The 18,810-nt window shown below is 41.4% G+C and overlaps 1 protein-coding gene across 4 annotated transcripts in view; it reads left to right on the top strand.

The window, feature by feature from the left end:
* Positions 1 to 17,120, top strand: part of LOC132857042 (uncharacterized) — a 52,516-nt gene extending 35,396 nt beyond the window's left edge. For 2 of the 4 annotated variants that reach the window (XR_009649477.1, XR_009649475.1), the window contains exons 2-3: positions 399 to 4,759; positions 4,905 to 17,120. Coding sequence is in view for 1 of the 4 variants with exons in the window: in XM_060887002.1 (XP_060742985.1) it covers positions 439 to 4,392 (3,954 nt within the window). In the remaining 3 variants the exon portion in view is untranslated. Of the gene's footprint in view, positions 1 to 398 lie in introns of all 4 variants that reach the window. The other 2 variants (XR_009649476.1, XM_060887002.1) reach the window with 2 other exon arrangements.
* Positions 17,121 to 18,810: the final 1,690 nt, after the last annotated feature.

The following is an 18,810-nucleotide window of genomic DNA, read 5'->3' as shown; positions in this document are numbered from 1 at the left end:
TCTCATTCACTACTAATGCTAAATAAAAGAAAAATTAATAAAATAAGACGCGAAAGCCTATTCTTTATTTTTAAAGTGTTAAAGTGGTATTTAATATATTAAGCACATTCCTTTTGTTGATTTACCTGAAAAATTATTATTCAGTGATATATACTGCTACCGTGAAAAAAAATAACTTATTCCGTGAAACAGATTTTTGGTCATTCCGCCCACCCCTAGTTGATGATATTATAATTAATGTAGGCATAAAGATTTAAAATGGCATTGAAACTAAATTAATTCCAAATTCAGTAAGAGTCCTAGATTATTAGGTTGGTATATAATGCATAAGTATTTATTATTATGTATTTTGTGAATATGTTGTATTTGCCCACTGTATTTATTTCTTATTCTTTCAGATCTTCCAGTGTCCAGATAAGAATAAGATCACCTGCCAGAATGGAAATGAGTACATGGACTCCACCTGTCATACAGAGCAGGCTGCCTTATCCACCCCAGACTGTCTGTAGCAGGCCATTCTGCCCAACACCGAAGATGGGATATGATCAACAATCTGTCAGATTAAGCAATCCCCATGCTTTCTCTGAGCCTATATCAAGATCAGCTAATTTGCACCCAAACTGGACTCCACAGATGTGGAACAATGGATTCCACAATCAGATGCTTTACAAATCTCCAGCTTCTGGCAGTAATCCTCCATCACATATTATACCCCATGCATCTTTAAAGGCAGGACAAGAAAGAACCCTTAGTGTAAACCTTAACTGTGATCCACCGGTCTTAAATACCACTTATCAGAGGAATTACAAGGACCTGCACTCCATGCAAAGTATCAGATGTACTTGTAGCAATACAAATTGTGTATTTAAAAATTGTTCTTGTAGGAAAGGTTTAATTCCACCTCGGCACCACCCTTTAAACAGACACTATGGAGTACATGCTACACACCAGCCTGCAGCTCAGTCACAGGAGGCATCTTTAAATGCTCAGATTAATCAAACAGCACTGACAACTATCATGAATCAAGGACAAACGTGTGTAGTAGGACAACACAATGAAACACCCAGCTCTGTAGCACATGTACCTGCTGCATCACATATACCAGTGAATTCACTGCAGCCTTCAGCGTTTATAATTAACGGCTGTCAGAAGAGTCAGAGTCAGGTTCAAAAACCATTATGCCAACCTTTACCATCCAGAGAACATAATGGTTACCTTGAGTTAAAGCAAAGTTCAAGAAAAACCCCACATCTGCCAAACAGGCATGTGAATTCTGCCCAAGTTAAGCAAAGTCTGAACCGATTTGTACCCATCTTACCTAAAGACAGTATCCAGTCTCAGACCACAAATATTTCTGGCCATCACAGCAAGACAAACTTTGCAACATTTACTGCTATTCCGAGCAGAACACATCCACAAGTTCTACAATCAAGCACAGTGAGTGGAATGACTGCAAACTCCCAGGACATAACCTCTATTAGCTCTTCCACCAGTCACACATCATCTTCCACTTCAGGTTCAGGATCTGCTCATTACTCTCATGGTCTTCTGGTAAATCTTTTAGTGCAAAATAATGACAGTCAGAACTCCTCCAGTGTTGTCTCCCATTCTGCTAAGAGCAAAAGTGGATCCCAGCAATCTACACATGACCATACGGTGAGATTCATCACCACTGCAGAAAACTACAGACAAGACAAGGCAAGGCAAGGTCAGAAGCAGAAGGAACCTGCTAAAGAATCTGGTATTTCAAGGGGGAATGCAATTAGTCATCTTGCAGATCCACAACCGCCAAAGCAGAACGAGAGGACTAATTGGACAAAGAGAAATGACAAGATGGAGTCCTGCATAGACCCAGCTGTGTCCCAAAAGCTGGTAAATTCACAGCTCGGCCCAGTTCAAGTGAACAAGGTAGTAGCTGTCTTTCCACCCATTTATCAGCAGGCTTGTAGTCATGGACCCCAGAATGATGTTACTACAAGCACTAATTTCAGGCCTGTCTTGAAAACAAATAGTGCTAAGAATCGTTTTGAGGAGAGTAAGAACGTGGAGAAGGAGACAAACGTACCAAATGCGATCTTTAATCTGCCTCAGGTACCATCTTTACCAAGTTCATTACCAAGACTTGGAGCAATCGCTGAAATGCCTACATCTGATAAAGATCCAACATCAGGCTCTCAAAGCTGTGAGATTACTCAGTGTGAAAATGACCCTTTGTCTACAACCCAAATCTCTAACAAACGTCAAGATTCTGTTCACTCTGTCGATTCAACAGCAAAAGTTTCAGTAGAACAAAGTGATGTCCAACAACTCGAATCGTCTTCTGAAGACACTGTATTTGATTTGTCCACAGTTCCTGTGGTTGAATATACCTTGCAGGAACTGAAGGATTTGGTGAACTCTTTAGAGGCCAAACCAGCAGAGAGAGACAAATCGATGATAACGGATGTTGTAAAGAGCATTTTAGATCTGTTTTATAACGGGGACAAGAAAAACCTGGCCCATTTAGTAGGATTAAAGGATGTATTTAAAAGTTTATCTAAATTGTGTGTAAAAGAAATGCATTCTCTGGTTCTTCAGTCTTCAGTGGTTTTACCTAAACACATAAAAATGCTGGAAAATTGTCCCCAAACCCTGACAAATGAAACCACGATACCATCTGAGGGCTTTAAATCCTCCTGGCTGAATGTGGATGGACAACCAGCCAATGTGGATAATGTTCTTGAGGAACCCATTTCAGACAGTAACCTCACATGGTTCAAGAAGGTTTCACAGTCAGTGTCTGAAAGTGTTGTGAATGTTGTAGACAGTGTAGCCCAGACCGGTACAGACAATCCTGAAGATGTGTGTGTGAATGTTCCTAAAGATATACCAAAGACCACAACAGATAACATTCCTGAAGATCACATCAGGAATCCTGAACATTCTTCAATGATATTTCCAACTGCTGATTGCAAGAAAGACAAGATGATTGTTGAGAAAGGTTGTGTACGTCGAACACCCACTAAACTCTCTGGGATGCAAAGAATATCAAAAAAACAGTTCAATCAGCAAATTGATGATGAAATAGATACGGTCAAATATAACATGCAGGCATGCAACGAGCAATCACTTGCAAGCGGTTCTAATGAATGTGTAACAAACAGTGATGTATTTGAAGAGGCGGATGTTTCTGACAATACAGATGACTTACCTGAAATCATCCTTCTCTCATCTGAGGAAGCTAGAAAAATCTTCGCTGATTGTTTTGAAAGGGACAAGAAGACAGAGCCTCCTCAGATATGCCACAGAAAGGAAAGAAAGGGTTTGGTCACACAAAACCAGTCAGTCAATGGAAAACCACAAGATGAGTTCAAATTCACTTGCTCTCACATGATTGGCTTAGGAGATGGCAGTGACCACTTCTGCCCAAGTTGCTGGAATGAGACACCAGTACTTCATTTTGATGAAGATGAAACTTTGCTCACCCCAATGGAGGAGGTACTTAATACGGACAACCAGAGACAAAGTCTTACTCCACAGTCTAGTAAACCAATTAAACACCCAAGTGCATCTGTAAGCCCAGAGTGTGGCAGCATGATCGCATCTGTCATATCCACCCAAAAACCTAACGGATCTGATGTGATGAGAGATTCTAATCCAGAGGAACAGACACAAATGTCTAGTCCACCAACTGCTCGAGACCCACACCGTGGAACAGCAGGCACCAAGAACAGCAACATCACTATGGCTTCATCACTAATAGCATCTCGATCAATTAATTCGCCTTTGGATGATATAAAATCCCCCAAAACTGATGGAGTTCCTGATGCAGAAGATATCAGATTCAGCCCTGATATTGTTATTAAAAATATTCGGACCTTCAAACATCCAAGTGACCACAGGTCTACATCTAGGAATGGTGGCCAGTGTAGCGATGATAGCAAACAAAGCGGTAACTTTCCTATCAGAAAGACATTCGCTGATCCGCTTTCCCTCAAAACAAAAGTAGGTAGTCCTGCTCAAATGCCAAGGGGCAGTGGGACACTTAAACGCAAGAATGCATTACCCCATAAGCAAAAGAGACCAATCATCATGGGACAAGGACACGATGGACAACGCAACCAGTCAAAGAAACTGAGATTAGAAATTTATGGATCCAAGATTAGCAATTCAAACTTCCATCGTGAAAGGAAATTGCCCTCAGCTCCTGTTTACCTCACAGTGTCTCCCAGTCCAAATACTGATAAGAACTACACAGATGAGCAATCAGCCAAGAAAAAGGTCTATAGCCAGTGGAGTGCCGCATTCATACATCCACAAAAGAAGTCAAAGAAGAAGCATGTGGAGGATCATCTGAAGTCCAAAATACAAACATTGAAAATAGCTCTGAAAGAAAAACTCATGGCTATTTGACAGAAACAACCAAATAAATGGGAATAAAGGAGAAAAATGGCTGAAGAAGATGGCAACATTGATGAAGCACATGAGTACAACGTCATGTTGAAGAACGTCATGCTGATGATAATTTGGCTGGATGAACTAACTGAATGGAATTACTGTTGTGAATTAGACTTGCTTTATACTTGCTTTATACTACATTTCCCAGAATCCTCTGCAGACTGCATCACCATTTTTCTAGTGCACTTCATTACCCATAATCCTCAGCTGAGGTCTACAAATAGACCTCATTTCCTTCCTTTGTTCCTTTATATTGGGGAGGTGTGGGCCTGAAGATGGGCACTCAACCATGTGTTTGAATCCTTTCCATAAGATGAGTTATGTAAGTTTTGTATTGTATTGTTTCATTGAATTTGATGAGTTGTATATTTGTCATTAGTAGGGTTATAGATATTATATTTGATGTTGTATGATTTCATCTTTATTATTGTTTGTGAGCCTGATTTTCTTTGTTATATTGTTTGTAGTGACCAGAAAAACATCTTTAGCATCTTTAGCATCATTAGCATCCTTATCATCTTTACCATCTCTCCTGCTCATCCTGTGTCTCTTATGCATTCCATTTATCCTGTGGGACCTGTGTACTGTGCATCAAGCCTTATTGTCAATAAGAATAAATGAGTGCAAAGGGATTAAGTTGTTCCGTGTTTTAACCAGACACACCACCAAGTTCTACATGTCCACTGAACCTTGGATACTTTTAACATCTGTTATCCAACAAATGGTCCTTCGAGCCGGATAGTAGTAATTTGGTGGAAATGGATTATCATGCAAGATCTGCAGTACGGCGCAGCCAAAGAATGAGAAGGCCTCCCGCTCGCTATGCGGACTACATGATACGAGAACGTGCTCCTCTTCCCCCTCCCTCACGAACACCAGTTGTAAGTGATCATCACCAGATACAAATGGAGAATCCATGTTCATCATCCATGCAGCACGAACAGTCTCGAAATGATTTATGCGATATGGATGTTAAAGAAGAAATACTGGGACTGAAGGGTATGCTTGGCGAGATTATGTCTAAAATGTCACATTTAGTAGTTTCTTCTAAACATTCTGAGCTATCTGAGTCTTTTGATGATGATTATGATGTTTACAATGAGAATGATGTTGATAATACATTTGCCAATACAACTATTGTTCAAGAATTGTGTGCATGTATTAAGAAGGCTGAACAGAAACCTGCACATGAATGTGGTAATTCTTCAACTGCCCCTATGCCACTTTCACTGAGTAGGCCCAGTTCTTTGCCTCTTCCTCCTTCCTCACTGCTACGTAGTCCACCTCAACATACCAATATAATCGATACACATCAACCACAATCAGGTAGCATGATGCAGCCTATAATGGTTCCAAGTCCGTCAAACTGTCCATCCCCTCAAGTGCAGACTCCTCAGGTACATCATAGTGGTTCACCACAACAAACTTTGCATGTACCAGGTGGCTCTTTCTCCCAGCCGTTAGTTCATACTCATTCATTTCCCCAAGTAACAACAGCACAGTTACCTGCTCTGCTTCAGTATGCTGTTTCTCAGTATTCACAGCCAATAGGACCATCAAACACTACTTTACCAATCCCTAATCCATCCTCAGCTAATATAAGTTCTCATATTCAACTTCAGTCAGTCAGTCCATCAGGGAATTTCACTGTACAGCAAACTGTTCCTTATATCCCACCAACTGCCCCTACTACTCAGTCAACTGCAGCTTTATTACGTTACCCTTATTCATATCCCCAGCCATATTATACACCTTACCCAGTTCCCCCTTATCCTGCTTCTCGTGTTCAAGGGCCTTCCTTCCCTTTTTTGGTTAATGATGACCCACAGGAATTTGCAATGCTGCAGTTGGCTTTGACAAATCTGTTGTCACCTCATGATTCAGAACATTACAAGTACCATATTCTGTTAGACCACCTAAAATTCTCTCCTGCTCGTGATTTAGCTTTAGCTTATGCTAATGACCCACAACCATATATAGTAGTATGGCTCTTTGGGCACTACAGCAGAAATATGGACAACCTCACCAATTAGTCTTGAGAAAAATCGAAGACATTCTAGCTCTTCCCAGAGTGCGACAAGGCGACTCCAGAGCATTTAGTAGCTTTGCACTAAAAGTTCGAGCTCTGGTTGGCATGCTTCAATCTCTGGGCCAAGACCAAGCCAAATCTGAATTATCCTGTGCTTCTCATGTACAGCAACTGCTCTGTAAACTGCCCGCAGAACAGGTGACCAATTTTGCCCGTTATGCCCGTACAGTCCTGAAGGGTCAAAGCTATAATTTGATGAACTTTTCTGCCTGGCTTCAAGAAGAGGCTGAATGTCAATCAATGGCTGATCAAGTCAGTGACTTCCCAAAATCAACTCAAATGAAACTTCAACCAAAGACTCACATTAACACTCAAACAGTTTTGTATGGAGCTAACAGCAATCACGTTGTACGAAGATCCATTAATAAGCAATTCCAGAACTTAAGTATCTATGTGCATATTGTTCCAGCCATGAGCATTTCATTGGCATATGTCCTACCTTTAAAACATTAGAAGACACTGGCAAGAGTGTATGGATAAGAGAAAACAGAAGATGTTGATGTGGACTTGACCATCTAGCTGCTGACTGTGATCTGAAAAAACCTTGTCCACAATGTAATGGAAAACATCTTGGTATACTTCATGGAGTCAACTGTCGTGAACAGGATAAAGGTACATTCTATCTTAGTCGTCTTGGAGGTCCTGGCAAGGTACTTCTAAAAGTTGTTGAAGTGCTTCTCCACTATAAAGGTAGATCCTTGCAAACCTATGCTATCTTAGATGATGGATCAGAACGTACTATGTTATTGTCTCAAGCATCTGAAGCCCTAGGCCTTGATGGGATAACTGAATCCTTAGTCGTTCGAACTGTACGTCAAGACACTATAGCACTTGAGGGCTTTTCTGCAACCTTTGAAATATCCTCCACTGACAACCCAAACAAGAGGTATACCATTTCCAACGCCTTTTCTGCCAGCAGATTAGGCCTTTCTAAACAGTCATACCCTGTAGAGACTTTACAGAGTCGATTCAGGCATCTTCGAGATTTGCCTCTTCCTGCATTTGCCAATGTTCAACCACTTATCCTTATTGGGGCAGACTACCCGCATCTGATAAATCCAATTGACCAGGTGTACTTAGGACCTCCTAAATCTCCAGCCGCCATCCAGACTAGGTTAGGTTGGGTACTTCAAGGTCCAATATCAATTCCTAATAGGGATGAGATGGAGTGTCTCTTTACCATGACCAATCCTCTAGATGAACTTCGCCACGATGTGGAGAAATTATGGCAAGTGGATATCCTCCCTTTTAAAAATGAGAAAGTCGTCGCTAGATCTAAACAAGACCAAGCAGCTATGGATTTTTTGGCCTCTAAGACAAAAAGAGTCGATGTGGATGGTGTGCAAAGATATGCTACTCCTTTACTGCGTGCTGCCTATGCCGTAAGGCTAAAAGCTTCAACAAATGCGGTTATTTTTTCTCTCCGATGGATAGAGAGGCGTCTTGAAAGAAACCCTAAAGCCGCCTTTGTGTATAATCAAGAAATTACCAAGCTGGAAATGTCTGGGTACATCTCAAAAGTGGAACCCCATCATATTGTGGAGCACAATGGAAAACCACGAATAGTATTTAACTGTTCCTATCAATATAAAGGCATGTCACTGAACAGCCAGCTACTTCCTGGCCCACAATTAGGTCCCTCCTTACTCGGCGTTTTACTCCGGTTCAGTCAGTATCCAGTGGCAATTAGTGGTGATATAAAATCTATGTTTCACCAAATCAGGTTACTACCAGAGGATCGCCCTCTCCTACGTTTCTTGTGGCGCAATATGCAGAAGTCAAATCCACCTGACATCTACGAATGGCAAGTTTTGCCTTTTGGTACAGTATGTAGTCCATGTTGCGCAACATATGCCTTACAAAGGCATGTCCATGATCATCAAGAAGGTTATGAAGATATCCTGAATTCTATATTGCAGTCATTCTATGTTGACAACTGTCTAGAGAGTTTCCTAGATGTGCAAGCTGCAAAGAGTCAACTAGATCGAATGCGTTCCTTACTTATGAGTGGGGGATTCGAAATCAGACAGTTTGCAAGTAACCAGCCTGATGTGGTCCGACACCTACCATCTGAAGCCAGAGCCGAGAATGCTGAACTATGGATCAATCAAGATCGTTTAGACCCAAAAGAAGGAGCTTTGGGTCTGAGTTGGCATTGTCCTTCTGATTCATTAGGATATATATCTAGAATGGTAGAATGCAAACCGATAACTATGCGTAATATTTACAAAGCTCTTGCAAGTCAATATGACCCACTTGGATACATAATTCCCTTCACAACCAGAGCTAAAGTCATTATACAACAGCTTTGGATGAAACCCAGAGACTGGGATGATCCCCTTATGCCAGATTCTATCCAAAAAGCCTGGACGGCTTGGGAAACTGAGCTTTCTGATTTGTCTTTGATCAAACTTCCCCGTTGCTATTCAATATTACCCTCAGAACAAATCACGTCCAGGGAGTTACATATTTTTTCCGACGCCTCAGAGAATGCATATGGCTCAGTAGCCTATTTGCGAATGGAAACCAATAAGAGTGTGGTACAAACTTCCTTTATCATGGCAAGCTCTCGAGTTGCCCCAAAAAGGCAAATATCCATTCCCCGCCTAGATCTTTGTGCTGCTCTAACAGGTGCTCAACTTTCAAAACTCCTGCACACCGAATTGACTCTCCCTTTGACACGTACTGTTTTATGGTCAGATTCGACAACCGTTTTGTCTTGGCTGCATTCTTCCTCCTGTCGATACAAAGTTTTTGTAGCCAATAGAGTTACGGAAATTCTGGAACTCACAGATCCTTCCTCTTGGAGATACATTCCATCTGGGCAGAACCCAGCAGACGACATTACTAGAGGTAGTTGAGCTAGCCAAGCCTGACCATAGATGGCGACAAGGCCCAATGTTCCTGAAACGTCCACTGCATGAGTGGCCATCAAATCTAGTATCCAGTCCTGTTAGTCCTGATCTGGAGCTCCGTAAACCACTTTTTTGTGGGTTAACTCAGTCAGAAGATCTTGTGCTTCCAGACCCAGGTCATTTTAAGTCATGGTCAGAATTGAAGTCTGCAACAACTGAACTCCTGCGACACCACAATCCAGACTCCTTTGATAGTTCCTCTGTTGAAACCTTACTTCTAAAACAAGCGCAACAACGAAGTTTCCCCTCTGAGTACCGGTGCTTGAAACCTGTAAACCTGTTGAATCCCAAAGCCGCCTTCTTACCCTTTCCCCAGAACTGAATGAAGAAACAGGACTTATTTTAGTGGGTGGCAGGCTAAGACGGGTAAAGGATATTGAACCAGGAATTGTTCATCCAGTGGTTCTTGACCCTAAACACCCTCTGTCCCAGCTAATTATCAAAGATTGTGATGATAAACTTTTCCATCCTGGCCCAGAGAGAGTTTTTTCAGAACTTCGGCGTAACTATTGGATAATTAAAGGGAGACAAGCTATAAAGAAACATCAGTGGTCTTGTTTGGAATGTAAGAAGTGGAGAGCTAAACCAACTATACCTCAAATGTCAGATCTCCCCTCCTCTAAGCTCCAGTTGTGTAAACCTCCATTCTGGTCCACTGGAATGGATTGTTTTGGCCCCTTCCATGTTAAGGTTGATCGTAGGACAGAAAAAAGATGGGGCATCCTCTTCAAATGCCAGACCACTCGGTGTCTACATATTGACTTGCTAACTAGTTTAGATGCGGACAGTTTCCTAATGGCACTTCGTCGCTTTATATCTAGGAGAGGTAAGCCCTATGAAATTCTTAGTGACCAAGGTAGTAATTTCTGTGGTGCTGCAAGAGAATTGAAGGAAGTTTTCCATAACCTTACCACTGAATTACAACTTAAATTGGAAAATCAGCAGATTAAATTTAAGTTTAATCCGCCACAAGCCCCTCATTTTGGAGGATCATGGGAGAGAGAGATCCGTTCAATAAAAACCGCTCTGCGAGTGGTACTTGGCAGTCAAACCATATCAGAGGAAGTCTTACGGACAGTTCTGATAGAAATTGAAGGGGTGTTAAATTCAAAACCACTTGGTTATGCCTCATCTAACATTTCAGATTTTGATCCCATCACCCCAAATCTTCTCCTCATGGGGCGGCGGGACTCTTCTCTACCACAGGTGATCTATGCCAACACAGAGTTCCTAGGCCATAGATCTTGGCATCACAGCCAAGTTCTTGCTGACCAGTTTTGGACATCCTTTATTCATTATTATTTGCCAGGTCAGCAACTTCGTTAAAAATGGAATAGGGAACAGCCTAATTTAAATGATTCTGTTGTCGTCTTGGTTATTGATCCTCAACTTCCACGAGCATCATGGCCTGTTGGCAAGGTAGTACGTCTTCTACCCAGTCAGGATGGACGTGTTAGAGTTGCTGAGATTAACATCAATGATAAAACTTATGTACGCCCAGTTGCCAAGTTGATTCCATTACCTAAAATAGATGATTAATAGCAAATACATTACTGTATTTGGGGGCGGCTGTTGTGAATTAGACTTGTTTTTCTTTTTTTTTGCTTTATACTACATTTCCCAGAATCCTCTGCAGACTGCATCACCATTTTTCTAGTGCACTTCATTACCCATAATCCTCAGCTGAGGTCTACAAATAGACCTCATTTCCTTCCTTTGTTCCTTTATATTGGGGAGGTGTGGGCCTGAAGATGGGCACTCAACCATGTGTTTGAATCCTTTCCATAAGATGAGTTATGTAAGTTTTGTATTGTATTGTTTCATTGAATTTGATGAGTTGTATATTTGTCATTAGTAGGGTTATAGATATTATATTTGATGTTGTATGATTTCATCTTTATTATTGTTTGTGAGCCTGATTTTCTTTGTTATATTGTTTGTAGTGACCAGAAAAACATCTTTAGCATCTTTAGCATCCTTATCATCTTTACCATCTCTCCTGCTCATCCTGTGTCTCTTATGCATTCCATTTATCCTGTGGGACCTGTGTACTGTGCATCAAGCCTTATTGTCAATAAGAATAAATGAGAGCAAAGGGATTAAGTTGTTCCGTGTTTTAACCAGACACACCACCAAGTTCTACATGTCCACTGAACCTTGGATACTTTTAACATCTGTTATCCAACAATTACTTGACTTACTTTATCAATCTTTTACAAATCTTTTTCTCCAAAGTGTGTAAATGTTTGCATTAACTAAACTGAAATAAACATTTATGCTGGATTTTCAATATTTTTTTTGATGTTTATGTTTATGATGATTTTAATTGTTTTGATTTTTGATGAATACCAGTGCCAGTCTTCTGAGGTGAGGTTAGCTGAGGTGTTTGTTTATGGCTTACGGCTCTGCGTAGACCGTCCGAGGCCGAGTTCCATTTTTAGGCTGCATTTCTTTTGCCTTAAATGTCAAAATATTTGCAGTAAACTATGCAAATCAAGCTGAAATTGGCATTAGTTACTCTGCTGTAGTGCTGTATCAGTTCTAAATGAAAACTGTCTTTGGGATTGTTTTGTGTTTAGAACTGTTTTAATGGTAATCAGATATACCTAAGCAGCAGTTTGTGGTAGCATATTACTGATAGGAAACCACAACCTTTGAAGCTGAAGTGCTGTTGCAGGAAGTGTTTAAGTGCAAAACAAGTCTGAAAGCAAAAACAAAACTCGACAAAAAATGTTTGAAGTGATCTGTAAACCAGGAGTGAAAACATTGTGGTAATTTGATCAAAATTAAAGAAAAAACAAGAAACCCATAAAATGAGCAAGCAGCTGTGACTGAATTAGGATGTCAGAGAAAAAATAATAATAGGAAAAAACTGTAATAGTAAAATAAGTGTAATCAAAAGACCAGATTCAGTAGTGTTACTTGACCTTGTGGAGGAAATTGAATAATATCCTATTTCCTATCTACAAATGTTCTTGTGACCTCAGTTTGATCTAATTTTCCGTCTGTTTGTGTTCGTTTCTCACTTTCTGTCATGTGATTAATCCTTTGGTACAGTTTTCTGAACATTATCTCACAGATTAGTTTCAGTGCAAAATATTGTCAGGAAACTGCAAGGGCCTACGTGAGCAACTGATTAAAGGTGCACGATCTCTGAAAGACAATGTTGACATTTGAAATCACCAAAACAAACATGCCCCTAACCCAAATGGGTGTCACCCCTGTTTTGATAGCTCCGCCCACACATACATATGTAACCCAGGCAACTATTATGGCGGAACCTGCTGGGGCAGCTGACCGAGGGGATATTTTTATCAATAAATAAACACAATGAGTAATACTATGGTAATACAAATGTGTTTTTGTAGTACTGTGTGTTGTAGCGTGAAAGGTTTAGCTCCGTTTCACGCAGAAGACGTTCAGTTCTCTCCAGCACTGGAAAGCTGATCCTATATTAACACGGGTCCTACTTCTTGCCTTATCGTAAGCCTTTTTTCGCTTTTTTCGTTTTTATCCGCCATGTCAAGGTTTCAGTCGCTTTCTGCTAATGTCACACATGCGCACTGAACACTCCGCCCATATTGACAAGACCCGCCCCTTTATGCTAATGTCAGACATGCGTACTGAACACTCTCTCTGCCGCATATTGACAAGACACGCCCCTTTCTGCTAATTGGCTACACGTTTGTTTTGTTTGTCGGCCCGACTCAGTTTTCTGAAGCATTTCTCACACATCGTGCACCTCACCTTTAATAGACATATAGTTATACGGTAATAACTGCTTGGAATGAACAAACATAGCGTGAACCATTACAAACCAATCCAGTGCTTTGCTGTACTGCTGCTAAGATTGGTTAAGTATACTGATATAGTATCTGCGTCTCACCCCTGGGTCGTGCAGGGAGGGTGCTTGAGAGAGATATTAACCAGCAAGAATTGGTCTTTACTTTGGAGCATACTAGTCAAAATCCAGCAGTGTCAACAATGGGAGCACCCAAGTTCCAGAGGAATGCATTGTCCATTCAAGAGGAGTTTGGGAGCAGACAAGGAGCATACTAGTCTAAATCCAGCAGTGTCAACAATGTTCTTCCTAGAGTGGGTATTGCTGGCCCAATAGCCTCATGCATGAGCAGGTCATGAGATGCCGCACCATCATCCTCAGATGTGAGCAGGTCAGCGGAGGCTGCACCATTGGCCGCAGGCATGATCAAGGCATTGGAGGCCATGCATCAGTTTCTTGAGAGCACTTGCTAAGGACTTCAATTCCTCTTTGTCTCCAGTCTTCCATTCTGTGTAGTAGCTTATGAACGGTTAAATGGGGAGGGCCGTCGGGGACTGTCGGCCGAACCAATGTAAACAATTATGAGTGATGGATAACAGATGTTAAAAGTATAAAAGGTTCAGTGGACATGTAGAACTCGGTGGTGTGTCTTGTTAAAACACAGAACAACTTAATGCCTTTGCTCTTATTTATTCTTGTTGACAATAAAACTGGATGCACAGTACACAGGTTTCACAGGATAAGCAGAATACACAGGATACACAGGATGGTAAAGATGGTGTTCTGGTCACTACAAAAAATACAACAGAGAAATCAAGCTCGCAAATAATAATAAGGGTGGACGTCATACAACATCAAACATAATATCTGTAAACCAACTAATGACAAGTATACAACCCCTCAGATTCAAGTAAACAATACAATACATAGCTTACATGACTCATCTAATGGAAGGGATTCAAACACACATGGTTGAGTGCCCTTCTTCAGGCCCACACCTCACCAATACAAAAGAACAAAGGAAGGAAATGAGGTCTATTTATAGACCTCGGCGGAGAATTATGGGTAATGAAGTGCACTGAAAAACGGTGATGCAATCTGCAGAGGATTGTGGGAAATGAAGTATAAAGGAAAAAGAAAAAACAAGTCTAATTCACAACAATGAGCTATTACACAGAGTGGTAGGCTTGGAACACCCCAGGGACCTGGATCTCTGCCCAAACAACTTGAATCTTAGCCATGTCCTTACCTCAGGCACAAGGAAAAATCTCCCTAAGGAGATTGTCAAGAGTACCAAATTCCTTGGTGTTTATCTGGCGGAAAACTTCACCTGGTCACACAACGCCGGCTCCATCACCAAGAAAGCCCAGCAGCTTCCTATAAAGGCTGAGGAAAGCCCATGTCCTTCCCCATCCTGGCCCCGTTCAACAGATGGACCACTGAGAGCATCCTGAGCAGCTGCATCACTGCCTGGTTTGGGAGTTTCAGATTGCAAGAAGATATCACAGCATATAGTGAGGACAGCTGGGAAGCTCATCGAAGTCTCTCTTCCCTCTATCTATCAATCTCTGGATCCCCCAGGATGAGTAGAAAAAGAGAAGCATTCCAAAATTGGTCACGCTGGATGTGGCAGTGCTAAGGGTTAGCAGTGCTAATTGTTTGTGATCCTTATCCACTTGAGCTACCACGTTATGTACAAAGTGCAGCCAGGGATGCTGGCAAGAATAGCTATAACAGCATAACTGGTAGGGAGATAAAGAAGGTGATACGGACATGAATTCTTCCTGGGACAAAGTGTCCAACCGCTAAACAGTCAGCAAACCTGAATGGTCAGGCGACAGCATCCAGACATACCAGTTAACCAAACACTTTATGCACATGAACCCTCCAGATCTGCTCTGTTACCTAAGAAGAAGAAGTTAAGCCTGGACTTGAACTTAAACTGTTCCATAACTGTGGGGTTTTGTAAGAGACATTGTAGCCTCTGTCCCACGTTGTAGCCTTTACTACTTGAGGTACTCCACACCATTTGTCTGAAATAGGCATGGTGGAAAAAACATGGTTCGCTCAGGTACTGTCGCATGAGACCATTCAGTGCTTTCTTGGTCATGTCATGTCTACAGTGAGGCTGGGTGTTCAGCCTCTTCTTCAAAACTATTTACATCAGTAAATACTTTGACAAAAGTAATACTACTCACAGGGGGGCACGGTGGCTTAGTGGTTAGCATGTTCGCCTCACACCTCCAGGGTTGGGGTTCGATTCCTGCCTCCTTGTGTGTGTGGAGTTTGCATGTTCTCCCCGTGCCTCAGGGGTTTCCTCCAGGTACTCCGGTTTCCTCCCCCGGTCCAAAGACATGCATGGTAGGTTGATTGGCATCTCTGGAAAATTGACCATAGTGTGTGATTGCGTGAGTGAATGAGAGTGTGTGCGTGTGCCCTGCGATGGGTTGGCACTCTGTCCAGGGTGTATCCTGCCTTGATGCCCGATGATGCCTGAGACACAGGCTCCCCGTGACACAGGCTCCCCCCTTTTGCTGCAGCAAAATAAAATCACGTGGGGATTTGATCATTCCCACAGTGTCATCACCAGAGCCGATCCTGACCTCCCTGGGGCCCTAAGCAAAATTCTGATAGGGGCCCTCCTACCTGACCCGTGAGCCATGTAAACCATTTGCCACACATTTACACTTGGACAGGCAGCACTGCACAGCTAATTTAGCTAGTCAGATAGAGACTAGAAACAGAATCACATCAACTTAACTTTACTGTTACTACACAAAACACGGTTGTAGCTGCGTCTCTACATTACTACGATAGAAAAGAGGTGTTATTTGTGTAGTAACAGTGTTTAGCTCAGGAGTTATTGACTCAGGAAACTCCAATCTGTGAATATGTGCCAACTTCCTGCTCCTTCAGTTCTCTCCAGCGCTGGAAAGCTGATCCTATATTAACACGTCCTACTTCTTACCTTATCGTAAGCCTTTCTTTGCTTTCTTTCTTTGTTTTTATCCTCCATGTCAATGTTAAAACCGCTTTCTGCTAATGTCACACATGCGCACTGAACACTCTCTCCGCCCATATTAAGCCCCGCCCCTTTCTGCTTAATGGCTACACGTTTGTTTTGAATTTTGTTTATTTTTCGGCCCGACTCAGTTTTCTGAAGCATTTCTCAAAAATCGGAGACCCCACCTTTAACACGCGCTGTAAAATGAGGCAGGGGGAGGCGGGGCCTTGCGTAATTTGCGGGGCCCTACACAACTTGCGTAGTGAGCGTATAGGGCAGATCGGCTCTGGTCATCACTGCGTCGTATGTTACTGTGAAATCAGTGCTGGCTCTCACTGATCATCAGGTCACATCTTGTAAAGGATTGAATGTAATATTATTTATGTAAAATGTTTTATTATTTATTTAAAATGTCTGCAGTCACTTTCCACCCATCATGGACTTTACTGGTGTTTTGACCAACTTTTGAACAACTAAATGTTTCTCCTCGTCTCTAAAACCCATCCGTACCATGTGGCCTAGCAGACGACGAGAGATGAGGACACAAAAGGATGAAACTTCATGCTGTGTTAAATCACATTACTGAGCTATAATGTCATTTAACTCAGCCTGCTGCCTCCCAGATGGCCCAGCAGTTCCAGAGACATGCAAGATAACTGGAGTCTTTACAATCCCTCATGAAATCCTAGCAAGCTTGTCGAAGCCAGCGAGGCGGTTTGATCTGTTTAAGCTCTTATACAAAATGTTTAGATTTTATTCATTTAGAAGTGAGTTACGTAATGATACCAAAATTATGAACGAGTGTTCCTTCAGCTTCGGTCCCAAATGATGTATGTCTGTGTCGTGTAGCTCGAGAGCTTCTGTTACTGTCACATATTAAACATCAGAATGAAGAAAAGTCTGTCTGAGTATTCTGTTGTGCAACTACTGATCTTCTGAAACGTTCACACACAGCAGTCACAGACTCGTCCACACTGGTAGAACTTCAGCTAATATGGAGAGGAGACAAAAGACAGGAGAGACCTTAATGACCAGAGACATTAATCATGTTTAATCTGGTTATAGTCAGAGATACACATATTTATTTATTTATTTATTTGAACAAATACAAAAATATGTACAATAAGAATAAATAAATAAAATATAATCCATATATTGTGCAGGGAGAGGCAAAAAACCCGAAGGGCTTATTTAAAGCCTCCACCTAAACAACAACAACCAAACTAAACTAAATATAAAATTGAAAGAAAAGAAAAAAAAAGAAAGAAAATATTATTAATAATAATAATAATAATAATAATATACTTCAATACTTCAAAACCTCAATGAACAAAAGCACAATTACAAAGCAGCAATAAAATAATTCTTTATACATCTTTTATATCTTTTTAAAGAAGAACATTTTTCTGCTAAATGAGATAAATCATTCCATAATTTAATACCCCTAAATCGTATAGAGTAATGACCTCTACAAGTAAGAATTTTAGGAATGCGGAAATTTGAACCATAAATGAAACATGACTGAACACAATCCTTCAATATTTTACAAGTTTCAATCCTTTTATACGGAACATCATGCAGCAGTATCTGAAATTTCATTTTGTTTATTGATTTAAAATGTCTTTTTAACGATGTACGTATTTTCACTACACGCCTTTAAGATCTACAGACAGACTTTCGATTTGGACCACACGTTTAACCAAGATCTCAGCAGCCAGGTTGAAGAAGAGACCATGCTTTTGTTCACAGATTTAACGAGCATCGGTTAGACGTAAACACGTCTTTTCTATTCTTACTACTGTTTAGATTTAAACGTAGTTGCGGTGCGACGTGATGTGAGCAGTAACAGTGTGCTAGCATCACGTGCTGAAGCTAGCATGTTGGCTAGACCCTGAAAACATCCTCCGTGTATCAAATATTTCAATTAAATTGTGCCATGAATATTTTATTTTTCATTTAAATCTTTAGGTTCACTCGTGTAAGCAATGATTTTCCAGATCCTTCCACCGTCACAGATAAGAAACCCAAACTTTTGATGGTGAATGTAGATTTAGCTCTGCTCTGTGACACAAGCTACTCAATTACACATCTTTCCGTTCTGCAAAAAATTAGTTGTTACTGTGGGGAAAGTGCTTCCTTTAACAGGATATGTTCTGTTAAAAAACACAAACAAGTAGACGGTGGGGTTGAACAAGAGCAAGTCAAGAGCAGAGAGAGAGAGAGGGAGAGACAGAGAGAGAGAGACAGACAGAGAGAGAGAGAGGGACAGACAGAGAGAGAGAGACAGACAGAGAGAGGGAGAGACAGACAGAGAGTGGGACAGACAGACAGAGAGAGGGAGAGACAGACAGAGAGAGAGTGAGAGAGAGAGACAGAGAGAGAGAAGGAGAGAGACAGAAAGAGAGAGAGGGAGAGAGACAGAGAGAGTAAGAGAGAAAGAGGAAGAGAGAGACAGACAGAGAGAGAGAGGGAGAGACAGAGAGAGAGGGAGAGAGAGACAGAGAGAGGGACAGACAGAGAGAGAGACAGACAGAGGGAGAGAGAGGGAGAGAGACAGACAGAGAGAGAGAGAGAGGGAGAGAGA

This window comes from Tachysurus vachellii, chromosome 14, assembly GCF_030014155.1.
Source record: "Tachysurus vachellii isolate PV-2020 chromosome 14, HZAU_Pvac_v1, whole genome shotgun sequence".
NCBI classification, from domain to species: domain Eukaryota; kingdom Metazoa; phylum Chordata; class Actinopteri; order Siluriformes; family Bagridae; genus Tachysurus; species Tachysurus vachellii.
The sequence above is the reverse complement of the archived record's forward strand: the minus strand, read 5'-3'. Positions and strand labels throughout refer to the sequence as shown.